General features: G+C 43.6%; 1 protein-coding gene across 13 annotated transcripts in view; it reads right to left on the minus strand.

The window, feature by feature from the left end:
• ICA1 (islet cell autoantigen 1) overlaps positions 1 to 18,892 on the minus strand; it is a 164,749-nt gene that overhangs the window by 92,645 nt on the left and 53,212 nt on the right. For 9 of the 13 annotated variants that reach the window (XM_044946481.2, XM_044946487.2, XM_044946483.2 and 6 more), the window contains one exon: positions 5,467 to 5,562. The exons of the other annotated variants lie outside the window; for them this stretch is intronic. In XM_044946481.2, the coding sequence (XP_044802416.2) occupies positions 5,467 to 5,562 (96 nt within the window). The remainder of the gene's footprint in view (positions 1 to 5,466; positions 5,563 to 18,892) is intronic. 13 annotated transcript variants of the gene reach the window in all.

Raw genomic sequence — 18,892 nt, forward strand, 5'->3', positions numbered from 1 at the left:
CACGTGTACCCCAATGTTCATCGCAGCACTGTTTATAATAGCCAGGACATGGAAGCAACCTAGATGTCCATCAGCAGAGGAATGGATAAGAAAGCTGTGGTACATATACACAATGGAGTATTACTCAGCCATTAAAAAGAATACATTTGAATCAGTTCTAATGAGGTGGATGAAACTGGAGCCTATTATACAGAGTGAAGTAAGCCAGAAAGAAAAACACCAATACAGTATACTAATGCATATATGTGGCATTAAGAAAGATGGTAACAATAACCCTGTGTATGAGACAGCAAAAGAGACACTGATGTATAGAACAGTCTTATGGACTCTGTTGGAGAGGGAGAGGGTGGGAAGATTTGGGAAAATGGCATTGAAACATGTATAATATCATGTATGAAACGAGTTGCCAGTCCAGGTTCAATGCATGATACTGGATGCTTGGGGCTAGTGCACTGGGAAGACCCAGAGGGATGGTATGGGGAGGGAGGAGGGACGAGGGTTCAGGATGGGGAACACATGTATACCTGTGGCGGATTCATTTTGATATTTGGCAAAACTAACACAATTTTGTAAAGTTGAAAAATAAAATAAAAATTAACATATTAAAAAAAAAAGAATTTGCATTTCTAACAGTTCCTATGTGATGCTGATATAGCTGTGGACCACACTTGGAGAAGTACTGTCTTAAGACTAACCATCTGGGTTGCAATGGAAGTTAGGGAATCAACCAAAAGTGTTTGCCCAAAGAGATAACTTGGTCAGCCGAAGATTTTGTATATTCTGGAACCAAATATTTCTATGAATTTTCTTTTGAAAACTATAAAGTTTCCGTAAGTTATATATGTGACAAACAATACTGACTGTGGTCTACCACAAGCCAGAATATGGAAGTAGAACACAAGCTAATGGCCTATGGCAGAAAATGTGGTTTGAGCAAATGTCACCCATTGTCACAAACATCCACCCATCCTGCCTTGCACGCTGTGCTGCCCCACACCCCCCACTTTCCTTGTGTACTTCTGTTCTCTTTCTCAAGGCTGAGGCAGTAGTGGTTATCAACTGCCTACTTGCTGAATTGGTATTGACCTCAGTTTCTCTCCCGGCAGAGGAGACAACGTAAGCAAAGAGATGAGTGTAAGAAACAGCTGGTTGTTTGGAGGAAACGCAGCATCGTCATGTTTTTGCAGTATAAAGAATGAGGCTGGAAATGGTGTGAGGTAAGGCCCTAGATTTGGACAGGAGCAAAGCCACAGTGGGTTCTGTGGGATGTTGAGGAGCTTGAACTTGGGCCTGTGGCCTCAGCAGCCACTGAGCAGAGACGTGATGTGGTTGGATTTGGGTTTTGTTTTAGATCACACTGGGTAGTGTGGAAGGCAGACGTGAAGCAGGGAGCCGTGGTAGAGCTTAGTAGCCCAGGAGAGCCAAGATGGTAGGCTTACACAAAGTACAGATCTAAAGACTATTTAGAAGGTCAAATGTACAAATCTGGTGATCTGTTAGATACAACAGAAGGTACAAAAAAAAAATAAGGCATTCAGATATTCCTCAGTGTTTGACCTCAGTGAGAATAAAGAAATGAGTTGTAATGAATAAGGTGATGGAGTAGTGATATAAACAAACAAGGAGATGAAATTAGTTTCAGATGACCTGCATTTAGGTTCTGGCCCACCTCCTCATGAAAAGTAGAGATGCTCAACTGGTAGTTCAGAGAGAGGACTAGATAGGAGACAGAGATTTTGGAGTCAACTATAGTTGAATCAGGAACACAAATTGACATTTATCCAAAGTTGGGATCCTGGGAAAAACCAACATGAACATGATGGGCAAAGAAGCAGACAGCAATGAAAAGGAGCAAAGGGAGGAGGAAGACTAGGTTGTAGAGTTTCAGAGAATCAAGGTCATAGAGTTTAAAGCAGGAAGAAGTGGTCAACATTATAAAATACTGTAGAGAAGAGATTCCTTAAGATAAAGCCCGAAAATTGTTGATAGGTTTTGAACATGGGGAAATCATGAGATTTCAGGAGAGTTCTTTTGTTTAGTCACTAAGCCCTGTCTGATTCTTTTGGGAGCCCATGGACTGCAGTCCACCAGGTTCCTCTGTCCCTGGGATTTCCCAGGCAAGAATACTGGAGTGGGTTGCCATTTTCTCCTCCAGGGGATCTTTGACCTAGGGATCAAACCCTAGATAGGAGACAGAGATTTTGGAGTCAACTGCATTGGCAGGCGGGTTCTTTACTGCTGAGCCAGCAGGGAAGCTAGCTGGGCTGAATTACAATGAGGTGAAAAAGTGTTTGTTCTTGTGGTTTTGAGTTTTGATGAGAAGGGCAGGGTAAGAAAGCCAATAGTCCTCACTGAAGGAGGGGTCTGGTCATAGGCTGAGGAGGGTTATGAAGGTGTAGAGGAAGGAGAGGAAACTGTTCTTTAGGTGTTCTGGGAGGGTTGGCACTGTTTGTATTTGGGGCTCTCTAATTTTTCAGAGCATTTTGGTAGCCACAAGCCCAAGAAATAATATATATTTTAAATGGCTGTGTCACTGGCTCTCAGGAAGACACCTTTGAATAATGCTTAAAGGAACCAGTAAGTGTATATGGCAGAGTGTATTTTGCAAAAACGGCCACAGTACTATTTCCAGTCACACATGGAAAAGGCTCTGTAACGAACTGATCATGAATAGAAGGCAGAAATGACTCTGTGTGACTTCTAAGGCAAAAGGCGATGAAGCTTCCAACTGGCTCTTTATCTGGGGAGGCTACCAAGCTGTGAGGAAGCCCAAACTGCCCACCTGTCTCAGGCCAGGCCTGATGCTGGTTGCCGGCTGGGTTCCAAGGGCAAGTGTCCTGAGAAAAAGAGCCAGTCCCAAGCTGCACTGTCCTTTGCCTTGGAAGTCACCAGGGTCATTTCTGTCCCCTGTCTGAATTCCTGACCCACATAATCTATGAGTATGATAAATGGCTGTTTTATTCTACTAAGTTTCAGAGTAATTTACTCAGCCATAGTAACTGGAACAGCATCCAAATATCCAATCAAGGAAACATGGCCATGAGAGAGAAACAAGATATCCTTGTATCCCAGACACAGTCATAAGGCATATTGAAAGTTATTATTCTCATCTCTCTTGAATACAAGACATTTTTATTCACTTCCCAGACTTCAGCTTACATGTACCCTAAATGTTTATGTCTAAGCCACAACTTTATCCCTCACGTGGCCTTTATTCAAATACTTTCCTAACTCTACATTTTTTACTACTTTTGCATTTATTATAATTAATACTTTATCACACCTAAATAGCTTTCCATTGTGCTAGCCTATTTTCAAAAGTAAATTTTTTGAGCCTCAATACTACTCTTTTCTGCCCTTGAGCAGTAACACACATACACACACACACACACACACACACACACACACGGAGCACTTATTTTTAAAACAAGCCTTACCAATATGTCACCAGATATCAAGAAAGGAGCACTATCTCTACCTCTGCATACCAGAAAACATCAAAAACAACTGGGCTTATTCCCAGAGCAGAATTCTGAAATAACACAGGCAATAACACTATGAGGAATTACCAGCAAAATTTCTAGAATAAATCATAAGTATTCATAAATCATATAAATCATAAATCATTGAAGTATTCGTCAATGTCTCTAATGCACAGAATCTTAAAAAACAGATATTCAAATTGTTTTACCTTAAATAACAGAGCTAAAATATTTTTCAGATTAAAGAGTAAAACAATTAAAATCCTCTTAGTAATTTCTAAGAAATAGCTAAGAAAGCACACATACATAAAACTGTATTTTAAATGTTAATCATGCTTTCAATTTAATTTCTATTTTCATGTTTTGGAGCTCAAATGTAGAAAGTTGACATAATCAAGCTCTTCAGTTATTGGGATATGATTTGTGTTTTAGATTTTTGAGCACATTGACAATTAAAGGTTAAAAAAAGGTTTCCTTACTATCCCATGGTGTGTGGTATGTGTTCAGTTGCTTCAGTTGTGTCAGATGCTTTGCAACCCCATGGACTATAGCCCACCAGGCTCCTCTGTCCATGGAATTTTCCAGCAAGAATACTGGAGTGGGTTGCCATTTCCTTCTCCAGGGGATCTTCCTGAACCAGGGATGGAACCCGAATCTTCTGCACATCTCCTGCATTGGCAGGCAGATTCTTTACCACTGAGTCACCAGGGAAACCCATTATCCCACTGAGTAAAGACTAAGTCTAAAAACATCTATTTCTGCTTTATTGACTATGCCAAAGCCTTTGACTGTGTGGATCACAATAAACTGTGAAAAATTATCAAAGAGATGGGAATACCAGACCACCTGATCTGCCTTTTGAGAAATCTATGTGCAGGTCAGGAAGCAACAGTTAGAACTGGACATGGAACAACAGACTGGTTCCAAATAGGAAAAGGAGTACTCAAGGCTGTATATTGTCACCCTGCTTATTTAACTTATATGCAGAGTACATCATGAGAAACGCTGGGCTGAAAGAAGCACAAGCTGGAATCAAGATTGCCGGGAGAAATCTCAATAACCTCAGATATGTAGATGACACCACCCTTATGGCAGAAAGTGAAGAGGAACTAAAAAGCCTCTTGATGAAAGTGAAAGTGGAGAGTGAAAAAGTTGGCTTAAAGCTCAACATTCAGAAAACGAAGATCATGGCATCTGGTCCCATCACTTCATGGCAAATAGATGGGGAAACAGTGGAAACAGTGTCAGACTTTATTTTTTGGGGGGCTCCAAAATCACTGCAGATGGTGATTGCAGCCACGAAATCAAAAGACGCTTACTCCTTGGAAGGAAAGTTATGACCAACCTAGATAGCATATTCAAAAGCAGAGACATTACTTTGCCAACAAAGGTTCGTCTAGTCAAGGCTATGGTTTTTCCTGTGGTCATGTATGGATGTGAGAGTTGGACTGTGAAGAAGGCTGAGTGCCGAAGAATTGATGCTTTTGAACTGTGGTGTTGGAGAAGACTCTTGAGAGTCCCTTGGACTGCAAGGAGATCCAACCAGTCCATTCTGAAGGAGATCAGCTCTGGGATTTCTTTGGAAGGAATGATGCTAAAGCTGAAACTCTAGTACTTTGGCCACCTCATGCGAAGAGTTGACTCATTGGAAAAGACTCTGATGCTGGGAGGGATTGGGGGCAGGAGGAGAAGGGGACGACAGAGGATGAGATGGCTGGATGGCATCACTGACTCGAAGAACGTGAGTCTGGGTGAACTCTGGGAGTTGGTGATGGACAGGGAGGCCTGGCGTTCTGCGATTCATGGGGTTGCAAAGAGTCGGACACGACTGAGCGACTGAACTGAACTGAACTGAAAGACTAAGTCTATCAATAGCACACTCACCTCTGCTCCATGCCGACCCTAACATCACCAGAAACTTCTTACCTCCAGAATCACCAAATATCAGACTCTTTGATCACAGCTTCCCATCCTTGAGACTTACTTTCTCAGGAGCTCCCAGTGTAACAGCTGATAGCCAGGCCTGCATTCTTACAGACGCTTCAGATCCACTGACCTCTGTCCTCACTTTCCTCTTCATCTAGGTTGGATTGTATGGACATCATGTCAAACACTGTTTGGCTCTTCTGGCAGTCATTCTTTCTACTCAGGTTGTAACTTCCTAGAAAACTCCAGCTATGGATGGGACCCATCTCCTACCTTCTCGTGTCTGTGCCTGTGGCAACTTGTGTGCTGAAGAAAAATCCACCACTGGGGCAGACTGGTATTATCTTCTAACTGCATGAGTAACAATACAGGCATCCCAAACAATGCTTGCGTGTGAATTAGAACACGACCTCCCTTCCTCAAGACACTTTACTCCTCTGTCAGAAATCTGTGGTGATGTCTTGACTTTGCAAGAACAAGATACTTTACTGCCATCTATCAGAAACTTGTCATGACACATACATAAATCTGAGATGTCTATGAGGTGAATAGTGCCCCTCTGAGGTACGGCAAGCTTGTGCAATGCCTACACAGCTGTACACAGTGGCCCTGATGACTAGCCTCAATCAGGCACTCATGCCTCTAAATGTGGTTTTAGTCAAATATGTCATGCCTTCACCTGTCTTCTTAAGCCCACTCTTCTTCTTCCCTTTATTCTCAGGGGATATCTATATCCACTACTTTAAGAAAACTGGAGCTATCATATATTCAGTCGCTAAGTAGTGTCCGATTCTCAGGGATCCGATGGACTGTAGCCACCAGGATCCTCTGGTCCACAGGATTCTCCAGGCAAGAATACTGGAGTGAGTTGCCATTTCCTCCTCTAGGGGATCTTCCTGACCCAGAGATTGAACCTGCATCTCTGAAGTCTCTGCTTTGGCAGGTGGATTCTTTTACTACTGAGTCACCTGGGAAGCCCCGTAGTATCATATGAAAGTGAAAGTGAAAGTCACTCAGTCGTGTCCGACTCTTTGTGACCCCACGGACTCTACAGTCCATGGAATTCTCCAGGCCAGGATACTGGAGTGGGTAGCATTTCCCTTCTCCAGGGCATCTTCCCAACCCAGGGATCGAACCCAGGTCTCCCGCATTGCAGGCAGATTCTTTACCAGCTGAGCCACCAGGGAAGCCCGTCATCATATGGGAACTCCCTAATTATCTTACTGTCGTATCCACACTCTTTCTATAATTTACACCCATCCTTTCTGTCTTTTGTCTTCCTATCAAGACCAGTCCCTTTGTGTGAACTCTGTATTTCAATCCTTCTAGTCTTCCAAGATACTCCTCTCTCTCCTGTATCTTCAACTTTGCATGCCACCTCCCTCCCATTTCTCATCTGCAAACAGGCTTTTCTGCTATTAGAGAAAAAAAAGTCACTCAGACTTTTGTTCTTCATCCACACTCTACTTTCCCTCCAAGCTTATCAAAAAGACTTGTTCCTATACGCGTATTTCCTCTTTCTCGTATTTCCTCATTCTTCCTTCCTTGACAATTCTACAGAACACGCTTGTCTGATGCTTAATCCAGGAACACTTTTTATTCTTCATCACATGTGACCGAACAGTGGGGACATTCAGAGTTGGCAGATTCTTCCTTTGAAATACTTCCATTTTTTGGTTGCCATGACACCAAATAATCTTGCTTTTTCTTTACTCTGGATTCTCCTCTACCTGACCATTAGGAGCTGAAATTCCAATCCCCTTCTCTCTTCTTTTCCCAAACCTGTTACTAAGGGATCTCATTTGTTCTCATAATTCCTAAATGTGAGCACCTCTTAGAGATCCACAACAAAACATACAATTCCATTGGGATTATCTCACACTCATCTCCTACATGTATTATTTATGAATTATTTTCTTATGCCCCAAACATGTCTCTCATCATGTTTTCCATGGCTCAGTAAAGGTAATCTCTCCCCAGCATGGCAGAGACCAAGAGCCCATCCTTGACTCTTCTCTCCCCATAAGCAAGTCTTCCCCCAATTCTGTCCACACTAACTCCAAAAGTGAAGTGAAGGTTGCTCAGTCATGTCTGACTCTTTGCAACCCCATGGAGTGTATAGTCCATGGAATTCTCCAGGACAGAATACTGGAGTGGATAGCCTTTCCCTTCTCCAGGGGATCTTCCCAACCCAGGGATTGAACCCAGGTCTCCTGCATTGCAGGCTGATTCTTTACTAGCTGAACCACAAGGGAAGCTAACCCGAAAGCAGGTCTCAAATGCCGCCACTTTCTTCCACACTGATACTGGCACTCTTGTCCAAGCCACCCCACGGGCCACCTTAACTCTATGTTCATTTTCTCCCTCAGTCCATCCATGCCCCTCACTCCCTCCCTCATCCATTTCTCAGAATACTTTTAAAAGGAGGCAGAATAACCATTAAAAACACAAAACTGACCATTTCATTCTCTTCCTTACAGTCCTCCGCTGGCTTCTCAGGGTACTGAGCTTAAATCCAAGGTCCTTACTCATTCCACCCTTCTCTGACTATGCTCTAACAACACGGCCTCTTCCTTCCAACCTTTTTCCACCTCAGGAATTTGCATATGCTGTGATGTCCATAGAAGTTACTCTTGAAACTTCTCCTAGCTGGCACCAAAGCATCCTCAAACTCTTAGGTAAGATTAGTGACTCTATGCAGAGAAGTCTGCTTACATTCTCCCAACTAAATGAGGTCCCAGGCATGTACTCTCATAACACACTGTCCATGCTTCCAAAGAGTATGGCACAACTTTAAATTCTGTATTCCTCCACATGGGCTTCCCAGGTGGCGCTAGTGGTAAAGAACACCCTGCCAATGCAGAAGACGTAAGATGCGGGTTCGATCCCTGGGTCGGAAAGATCCCCTGGAAAAGGGAATCGCAACCCACTGCAGTACTCTTGCCGGGAGAATCACATGGACAGAGGAGCCTAGTGGGCTACAGTCCACAGGGTCACAAAAGAGTCAGACATGACTTAGCATGTTTGGTCAGACATGAAAACAACCTCCCTATTAGTTCCACTCTGAGGGCAGGGATCATGCCTGTGTGGCTCGGCACTGAGTCCCCAGTGTTGTGGAGAGACTAGGGGCTCAAAAGAGTTGTTGAATGCTAACACCTAATGGCACTTGTTAATTGAAGTATTCCTCTTCTTTCATTATAATGGATTGAATGATGTTATTAATGTAAGCTTCTGAAGAGTAAGGTAAGCCAGCTTGTCCAATTTACATAAAACTGTACCATGTCATGAGATGGCCAGTCAAGAAATGCCTTCGGGGAGTGCTACATGGTGATATCTACATGTTTATACCTATGACTGACATAAATCTATGATTCATTTCTCTTTAAACGGCTGTCTCCTAGTAAGCCGTGTGCCCTCAAAGTTGCCTCACACCAGTGTGTTCAAACGGGAGGAAATGGACACCTGTTTGGAGAATGAGTTACTGCAAGGGGAGAATGAAAACCTCCCAAGCAGAGCAACCCCAGGATTATTTGACAGCAATAGAGGAGATGTAGAAAGCTGCCAAGTTCCATGGAATATAGACGTGCTGACTTGTGACGAGAGCTGCCGAATTAAAGTGTCCTGCAGGAATTCAGTGCTGGCCTAGCCCTTTGCTTCCAACTGAGGTTTAGTCATGTAAAGACAGGCAGGAAAAACCTTAGAAGCAGAGACGATGTTGGTTTTGAGCATGTGTATGCTGTATGCATGCTCTCTCTCTCATATACACACACACCATCTCTCCAAAACCTGGCAGTACCTCTAGCTTTCCCATCTGAGTGTGTGTGTGCTAAGCTGCTTCAGCTGTATCCGACTCTTTGCAACCCTATGGATTGTAGTCTGCCAGCCTTCTCTGTCCATGGGGATTCTCCAGACAAGAACACTGGAGTGGGTTGCCATTTCCTCCTCTAGGGGATCTTCCTGACTCAGGGATAGAATCCACGTCTCTTATGTCTCCTGTATTGGCAGGTGGGTTCTTTACCACTAGCGCCACCTGGATGTAGCCTGCCAGGTTCCTCTGTCCATGAAATTCTCTAGGCAAGAATACTAGAGTGGGTAGCCCTTCCCTTCTCCATATGAGGTAGTCATCATAATGCTTTTTTTTTGGGTTACCCTTCCTAAAAATAACCAGAGCCTTAGTATCCAGCAGTAACATCAAGCTTCTTTCCTGCATCTCCCAGCCAGAAAGGTTGGCTGGGATGATTGGTCTTGAAACCAGCTCTCTCCTAAATCAAGCTCAGGTTGTAAGGGGCACTGGATCTGGAGCAGGAAGGCGGGTCTGTGTCTGGTTGTGTCAGGCTGTCCAAGGTGACCATGAGTAAACCAAACTCTGGAGTCTCTGCCTCCCTCTTTGTAATGTCTCTCTCTCAGCACACAAGCTGTGACTAAAAAAAGTGGAAGATGGAGAAAATGGGATCCTCAGAGTGTGAGTAGTTATTATTAGAGATCCTTCTCTCATCTGGTTTATGAATTTTAATTGTGATGGAAATACATTTAGTTCAAAATAAAGTGGCACCTTCTCTCAATTTAGATGAAACTTCATGTCCCCAGGAAGTTCCAGGATGATAGGAACCTAGGGAAGTACCACGTGTGGACTCTGCTACTCATCTGAACACTAAGCCATCACACAAATTCTGTCTCATGAGTAAACGTCTTATTTCCCCACCTACACTGCACAACCGTTCCAACACAACAGGCATACTCAGTAATTGGCCAGTGAAGTCACTGAAGGAAGATCAAAGAATGGAAAGAAAGCCTAGAGTTTTCTGCTGACATACGGTCAGTTGATTTATCTTTAAAGTGAGTGCTTCCTTTGCAAATGTGACTTCATGCTCCACAATCAAAGCAAAATGGTAAAACACACAAAAATTGCCACAGAGAAGGGAAATATCAAGGCACTCATGCTGAAATGGATCTAAAAAAATAGCCTTTTAAAAACCTGATTCCTTCCTTGATTGACATTCCCATTAATTTTGTAGCTCCTGTTCTTCATAGAATGGGCAGCCTGTCCCTCTGGGAGTCTCCTTCTAGATTAGGGTAATGATACCAGAATTCTGACCAGTATTTCAAGGAAGAACTCTGCACCTGGTAAGGGGACAACATACAATGGAAAGGACAAGGCGGGGCTTGCTGGACTCACAGGAAGACAATGAGTAACAGCAACGCCATCAAATGCTTTGAGAACAAGAATTATTCTCTAAACCACAAGGGGTTCTCAACTAACGCAGAAACAGGCATACAAAAATGCTTGACAGAAAACATGAAAAAGAACAAGGTTTCTGATTGAAGCAGAAGTTGGGAAAGAAAATACAGTAAAGGGTACCAACTAGAGACACTAATCTAACTCAAGTTCCTCATAGGGTGTATTGGGCCTGATCTAGACGAAACATACACATCTCATTATTAAGCGGCAACATTGCAGCCAGGTAAGGCTTAAATACTAAAAGCTTTCCAGACCTTGTCACTAGAAAAAGGCAACTATTGTGTGGACAGATACACTTAGGTCTAAAGGGGATACAACAAGACCAACCACTTGGCACCCATATCTAAAACATCCAAACGTGGCTACCTCGTGTGTGTGTGTGTGTGTGTGTGTGTGTGTTAGTCGCTTGGTCATGTCTGACTCTTATGACCCCAAGGACTATAGCCCACCAGGCTCCTCTGTCCACATAATTGTCCAGGCAAGAATACTGGGGTGGGTTGCCGTTCCCTTCTCCAGGCGATCTTCCCAGGGTTTGAACCCAGGTCTCCTGCATTGCAGGCAGATTCTTTATCACTGAGCTATCAGGGAATCCCTGGCTACCTCTTATTGCTATAAAATCTATAGAAAGAGAGGAGGCTTCTCAGTTCCCTTAGGACTCTTCCTACACGGATAGCTAATTTCCTCAGGATCTTTATCATCAAGTAACACTGCAACCTGGTCTGATAATAACAGCCCCAAGAGTTCCAGCTTTACTCTGAAGGAGAGTGGGCCAGCATCGCATAGACAAAGTGGGCATGGTCACAGAGAACACGGAGTATTGGCAGACTAACAGATAAACACGGTAGATCCTTAAGCAGAGATACATCATGACAAGACTGCTGTTCAGAGAAGGTACAATTTCGGTTAAGTGTGTTTGTAAATGTGAATGTGGGTGTGTGTGAGTGAGAGATAAAGAGAGGCAGACAGACAGACACATCTGTTAGGAGACCTTTCATTAAAGCCCCAGGTGATGAAAAGTCAAGATCAGGTGGTCACAGTGAGAAGAGGAAGGGACCACTTTGCAGGGGGTTTTTGAAGGGTCTCTGAGCAGGATACGATAGGACAAAGGAGATGAAGCTAAGGAATGAGTCAGGTTTTGAGTTTGGGGCCCAGAAGATTGCTAGGGTCACTCAACAAAGGTGGTAAGCTGTAAAAACACAAAACAAAACAGAGGACTGGGGAGGAGACTGGGAGCAGAGATGGGGGGGTGTCACGGTGAGCTGCTGGGACACTTACGTGTGGCCTGTGAAGAGGTCTTAGTGTTTCCTAGAAGTTCTCAGATATCTTAAGTGAGAAATCAGGCTTAGAGAGAGAGAAATCCTACAGTCCACCCTGAGACTGTGGAAGTGAAGTCATGAGAGCTGATGAGGTTGCTCACAGAATGTGAGGATGATGAACGGAGGGGCTGAGGAAGATTTTGAGGAATTCCCTGCTCATCAGCTTGAGGATGAAAGGCACCAGTCAGTGGGATGAGGGAAGGAGAAAGGAAATTTACCAGAAGAAGCAGAACAGTGAATAGCTGAGAAATTAATCATTCCTTCTGCATTTCTGAGACTCTGGGTGTAGCTCCCTGCACTGGTGTTAATCATGTGTGTGTCTGCCTTTCTTCCCGACTGTCTGGAAACCTCGTCAGGGAAGGGATCCTGTATCCCTGCTCTGTCCCTTCAGTGTCTACCCGATACACCTCCTTATATCAGAGAAGTAGCTGCTGAGAGAGCCGAGAGTTGGGGCACAGGTGATATTGTTCACGTGCACCTGGCTCCCTGGCAACCAGAAAGCAAACAGCCATGGGCTGTGGCTCCGTGTCTCCACGTTCTTCTCCGGACTTCCTGTCCCCTGACCCCCTCTCCCCAACCCTCCCTGCTTTACACACCCTTCTGCCCTGCCCTCAGCTGTTCTCGCCAAGGGAGAAAGAACTCCCCATCTCCTTATCTCTTAATGTTTTATGGGGAGGAACACAAACACATCTCACTACAGATTTAGTCTGTATCCAACCTAAAAAGGTAAAGTGGGGGTACTGGCTGGTTCACAGAATTGTTGAGACGCCTAATGAGGTAATGCATGCAACATTTCTTGGCCCAGGGCCTGACCCAGAGTGAGCACCCAGCATGTGTTAAGCATCACTCTCAAGTGGTCAACTTGCATACCTAGTACTGAGCACACAGCCATGGCTCAAAAAATGAATGAATAATTTAAGCTCAATTATAGAAAGCCTTTATCACGCCTCACAAAGACCTCACATTTGGATGATTGGGAACCATGTATACACATTCAAAAAAAGCTCCTCCTAACTACAGATTTCTCTTTTATAAAGAAGATAGACACTTTTATTCGCAACCTGAAACATATATTCAGTGTTTTGACAACAATGTTAGAAAACTGGAATGAAGTCGAAATAAGGTTAGAAATGTTTTAATCCAATCTGACCCTCCCCTCATACACTGTAGATAAAAATAAAGAAAGCAGGTCAAATGAAAAAGATTTGTGAAATATTTGAAATAAAGCACAGTGTCACGTGTCTGGAGGGTAATTAAAGCTTCTTAACGTCTTTAAGAGCAGTTAGCATGGGAGAACGCAATGGCAACCTACTCCAGTACTCTTGCCTGGAAAATCCCATGGACGGAGGAGCCTGGTAGGCTGCGGTCCATGGGGTCGCTAAGAGTCAGACATGACTGAGCGACTTCACTCTCACTTTTCGCTTTCCTGCATTGGAGAAGGAAATGGCAACCCACTCCAGTGTTCTTGCCTGGAGAATCCCAGGGACGGGGGAGCCTGGTGGGCTGCCGTCTATGGGGTCGCACAGAGTTGGACACGACTGAAGTGACTTAGCAGCAGCAGCAGCATAGTTGAAGGAAAGAAAAATACATCAGAACAAGTACAAAATAGTACATTAGAACAATTACAAAGCAGTGTATTAACCAAAAAGTGAATTCTTGGAAGTTCTGGGTTTTAAGTGAGGCTTGGGGAAGATAGCTGCCGCAAATCGACAGGGAGGAAGTTAAGGAAAAGATTTCCTGTTTGGGTGATACAACCAGGAAGTGCAGGGATATGGGGGCCTGCACTTGCCATGTGAAGGTTGATAAATACACAGAAGGGGTTTTGTTGAGAATCAGAGAGATGAAACTGATGAGGTATAATGTAAAAGGAGAGGAAAGAACACGCGGACACAGGAAATTGGATTTAAAACAAGTATCTACTGGGTGCCATTTTAGACTCTTGGACATAATGACTTAAGAAAGATTTAAGCCAGGGTGTGAATACTGGTTGAGTTCCAAACTGGTGATATTGGGTGTTTCTACCAAATGTCCAGTTATACTTTCATGATTGGTCATTCTGTGACTGTTAATTGTTACTTTTCAGGAAATCTGCTGATGGCATTGTCTTCTACTTTTATAACTGCAGATATCTTTTGGACTAAAGTGAAGTGTTTCATGTCTGATTTATTTTTATCACTGTTCTTTTCTATCAATGCAAAAAAAAAAAAAATCTCATTCATGCCCGTGGTCAGTGAGTACAGTGGATGAAAGCCTACATAGCTTATGTTCCAGTTGTGGGAAATTCAAGGTCATCTTTTTTGCAAATAGTGTGTTTTTCTGTTTGCTTTTCAATGCACCTGACCTTCTCCAAGGTCAGCCTGGGGCATACATCTGCCTGGGATGTGTGGGAGGCTGTTCATGTGGACTGTTACCAGAGAAATAGAGAGAGGAAGTGGTACTGGCTCCTGACAGCCCAAATGAGGTTTTTGAAGTCTGCAGCAAGTAATAAGCTTAAAATTCACTTTACCAGACAATAAAGCACTATACCATTTTTCTCTCCCATTTTAGTAGACAGACTTGATCATACTTTTCTTGTGGTGGGGGTTGGGGTGGGGAGGTTAATGATGAGACAGAGAAAGGGAGAAAGCCTGCCCATCCCCTCGGGCTGGACAAGTCAATCAGGAAAGCGGGCCATGACATAGGTGGGCCCCACTTTGTCCCACGGAGGGAAAGCACTGAAGGAAAAACTAAAGGTAGAACGTGGCCTGTCCCACTACCAGCTTAGGAATTTGCAAGAGGGTTGCCTCTCAAGCCTGTCTCTCATCTAAATAAGATCAGCTGCATCCCAGTAAAGCAATGCAGTTGACAACGGAGGGCTGAATTCAGTTCCCCAGTACTGGGTTGGGGAAAAGTTCATTTGGGTTTCTCCATACCCTCTTATGGGAAAATCTGAATGAACTTTTTGGCAAACCCAACATTTTCCTTTTCATTGTGTTCATGGGCTTGGCATCTGGTCCTATCACTTCAAGGCAAATAGATGGGGAAAAAATGGGAACAGTGGCAGATTTTATTTTCTTGGGCTCCAAAATCACTGTGCAGGGTGACTGCAACTCCAAAATAAAAAGACGCTTGCTCCTCGGAAGAAAAGCTATGACAAATCTAGACAGTGTATTGAAAAGCAGAGATGTCACTTTGCTGACAAAGTTGCATATGCTCAAAGCTATTGTTTTTACAGTAGTCACGTACAGATGTGAGAGCTGGACCATAAAGAAGGCTAAGTGCTGAAGAACTGATGCTTTCAAATTGTGGTGCTGGAGAAGACTCTTGGGAATCCCTTGGTCAGCAAGGAGATCAAAACGGTCAATCCTCAAAGAAATCAACCCTGAATATTCACTGGAAGGACTGAGGCTAAAGCTGAAAATCTAATACTTCAGCCACCTGATATGAAGAGCAGACTTACTGGAAAAGACCCTGATGCTGGGAAAGATTGAGGGCAAGAGGAGAAGGGGATGACTGAGGATGAGATGGTTGGATGACATCACTGACTCAATGGACATGAGTTTGAGCAAACTCAGGGAGATGGGGAAGGACACCAAAGCCTGGCATGCTGCAGTCCATGGGGTCACAAAGAGTTGGACACAACTGAATGACTGAACAGCAACAACAAATATTTCCCTGGGCTCTCAGGGTGCGGAGAGGAAAAGGAAGGCGGCAAAGGGAGTGGGTTAGTGAGCTTGCCAGGGAGTAGCCCTGGGTTGAGGGCCAAACTGGAGTCCAACGTAGTCTGAGTTGCCATTTTAAATGTTGAGTCTGGTCAAAAGTCTCTTTCCTACTCGCTCTGGTTGAAGTAGTCCCTTTTGGGATGCTCTTTCAGAATTCCACCACTCCCCCATCCTGACCAGGAGGGCACTGGCTGACTCTGTCCTGGAGAGAGAGGGGAGATGGCATCCTTGAAGCCACCCTCTGTCCTCTGGCTCCTTTCTTGTCATTGCTGCATCACGACCATTCTGGGCTTGCATGGTGTATCCCTAAAACCTGTGGCTGGGTTGATGCCTGGTCTCTTTCCTCCACCCTGGCAATGTTCAAAGAGCCTTTGCCACTTTCCCCTGATGAATCACCCTAATGGCAAGCTCTGGTACTCTCCTCTTAACGAGTATTAGCCTTTTTGCAATGCACTGGCTTTAAGCCGATAAGCTGACACACAGGATCCTCAGCCAGGTGCTGGCCTTTGTGACATCAGCTTTCCATCCTTGAGCCTTATCCTGTCTGTTCAGGCCTGGGGGCTCTAAAAAGTATACTGCAGCAGGGTTCAGGCACCTGGCCCCCAGGACCGATGTGGAGACACCAGCCATTTTGCACTGCAAATTGCACTCATAGAATAAAATGAAGTGGGAGAAATGCTACAAGCCTAACACAGAACATAAGCTCTTGGGGTCAGAGAAAATGAGAACAGAAAATGTGGAATGTGCTGGAAGAGGTGGTTGCTACATTAATGTGAGGTTTGGTCTCTTCCACCACAGAAACATTTTCCCCTGTGGTGACTAAGCACTTTAAAGGATCCATTTATCGGATTTGTGGAGTCAGAGGACTTGGGTCGAATCCTGCCTTATACGTGTGGCTGTGGGCAAGTCAGTCAGGCCCATGGCACCTCAGTGGTCCTAGCTATGAAACAGGACAAAGAATTCAGGCCCTCACTGAGCTGTTGTGTAGCTCCAACCAAGTAATGAACATGGAACAGCTTTGTAAACCGAAGACACCTTACAAATATTTAACCAGAAATATCCTGCACTGTATACATATATAAGTTGCTGCTACATCTTATCTATAACACAGAATGCTAAGAAAAACCCTAGGCTGGGAAAAAATTCAAATATGTTAATTATCTTAATATAAATAAACCTATCATATTGTTCAATATGGAGCTTAAATATCTGCTGTGCTTTTGTACCATGAAAAAGATAGCTTTAAACAAAAAATGAGCAGTGCTTTGACTTCCACACAACTTGTATTTAACATTCTCTTAAAACGGGCTATTCTTATTTTCTTGATTAAAGAATAAGTCAAAAAGTTGATCAAATCTTCACTTTCAAAACCCTCTTTCCTAACATCCATTTCTTAATGTCTACTTTACTTACACGGTTTATTAGCTGAAACTGCAAAATGGTGGGGGAAACGAGAACATGCCGGGAGAGAAGAGGGACAAGTGGGTCGATACAGAATACAAGAGGTTTTGCTCCAAATCTAAAATACACTACGGATGGGGAGGAGGGGGCTAACTTAAGAAATCTAATCATTGTCTGGCTTCACATCGCTACTTTTAGTTGTTGTCTTCTCATCAGAGAGTAGAAGACGTGCAAACACTTTTAAAGGCAAAGCTAGTTCTTTCAGCAGAGAATTAAAATTAAAAGCAGACACAGGCCCAGATAATAAGTAGCAATAAAAGCTTTCGCTGACATAGCTTCAGTTTACAAATCACTGGCTTTTCCTGGCAGCGCTTGGGGAAGGAGGGTGAGGAAGTATCGCCTACATGGCCTGGATGAGGAGGATATGGAAAGCTTTAAAATTAAAGATGTGTTTCAACTTATTATTCTCAAACACTTGATTTATGGTGACCATGATAAAATTCCAGGGAAACCTGAGTCTGCTCTGCAGACTCTGGAAGCCCTGGGAGCAACTATGTCCTTATGCCTTCCCCAGCACTTTTGATTTTGACATGTATACTGTGTGAGTGTGAGCTCAGGCCATAATGTGTGCACAAAAAGATGTGTGGTTTAGAATCTGTATATATTTCCATTTTTCTCTAGACTTGAGCAGTAGAAGCAGCCCTTGTGAGAGTATTAGAAAATAAACTACGAATAAATAAATACTAGGAAGCTAAAGGGATGTGATGGATTTATAGAACTGATATTACTTCTTAAGAAATGTTAATGACAAAATTAGGGCTCACAGGAGCATAAATACTCTTGGTTTAGTTTCTGAAACCTGGAAGACGACCAATAAAAAGGAACTGATGAAATTGCTAGATTTAGAGAAAAGTGTGCAGAGATGCTGAAGGGGAAGATTTTGTCTGAGCCTGTTAAGTAGTGTGGATGAGAATTAGAAGTGGATGGAGAACACAGGAAAGGTCATTAAAGCCAGCAGAACCCCACTCCCTCCCCCACATCCCCCCACCAAGTAAGAGATCCAACACCAACCTACAGATGCTGCAATGCTGCAACCCAACTCAGAGGCCCCACCCTGGGTGGAAAATGTGGAGGACTCTTTCCTCTGGAAGAGAGGTCCTCTTTCCCTTTGATTCTTCTTTGGGAAAGAGTTTTCTACGTTCTCATTTGGTGCAAAACACAGAGCTCATTTCTTCTGGGATGCAATTGAGGGAGAATGGGAAAAGTTATCTTTCTACTTCTTCACCTCTTCCCAACCCTATGAGAAGAAGCCTAACTCTGCTTATTCTAGTTCTCTTAGAACAGTGAAGGCTTTTAAAAGAAACATTCTCATTGTTCTTAATTTTGGTAGGTTTCCCTCAGGCGCTGGTTTTGATCATCTTATTCCTCAGTGACTTGACCACTTCACATGACTCTCCCTTCTGATGGCTTTCGAGAATGACTTCATCCTCCAACCTCCTCCATCCAGCTGCCCTGTGACATAACCTTGGGAAGTCGGCTTCCCATCTTTGCCTCTAACACGTCTTCCCTCTTCCCTTCATTATTATGAAAAACAAACTAAAAATCCCTCCTCATTTCTGTCAAAGTAAGGGACTTTTCTGTCATTATTCCTTTCTTCTATCAAATCTTATCTGTTCTCATTCTGGTCTTAGTTATTCTCATTAATTTTTACACATTATTATTTTAAGGATAACATATGCGCATGATACAAAATCTAAAAGGCACAAAAAGGAATACAGTACAACTCCAACCTCATTCTCATCTCTGTTTATCTCCTCTCCTCTCCTC

Source organism: Bubalus bubalis, chromosome 8 (assembly GCF_019923935.1).
Source record: "Bubalus bubalis isolate 160015118507 breed Murrah chromosome 8, NDDB_SH_1, whole genome shotgun sequence".
In the NCBI taxonomy this organism is placed as follows: domain Eukaryota; kingdom Metazoa; phylum Chordata; class Mammalia; order Artiodactyla; family Bovidae; genus Bubalus; species Bubalus bubalis.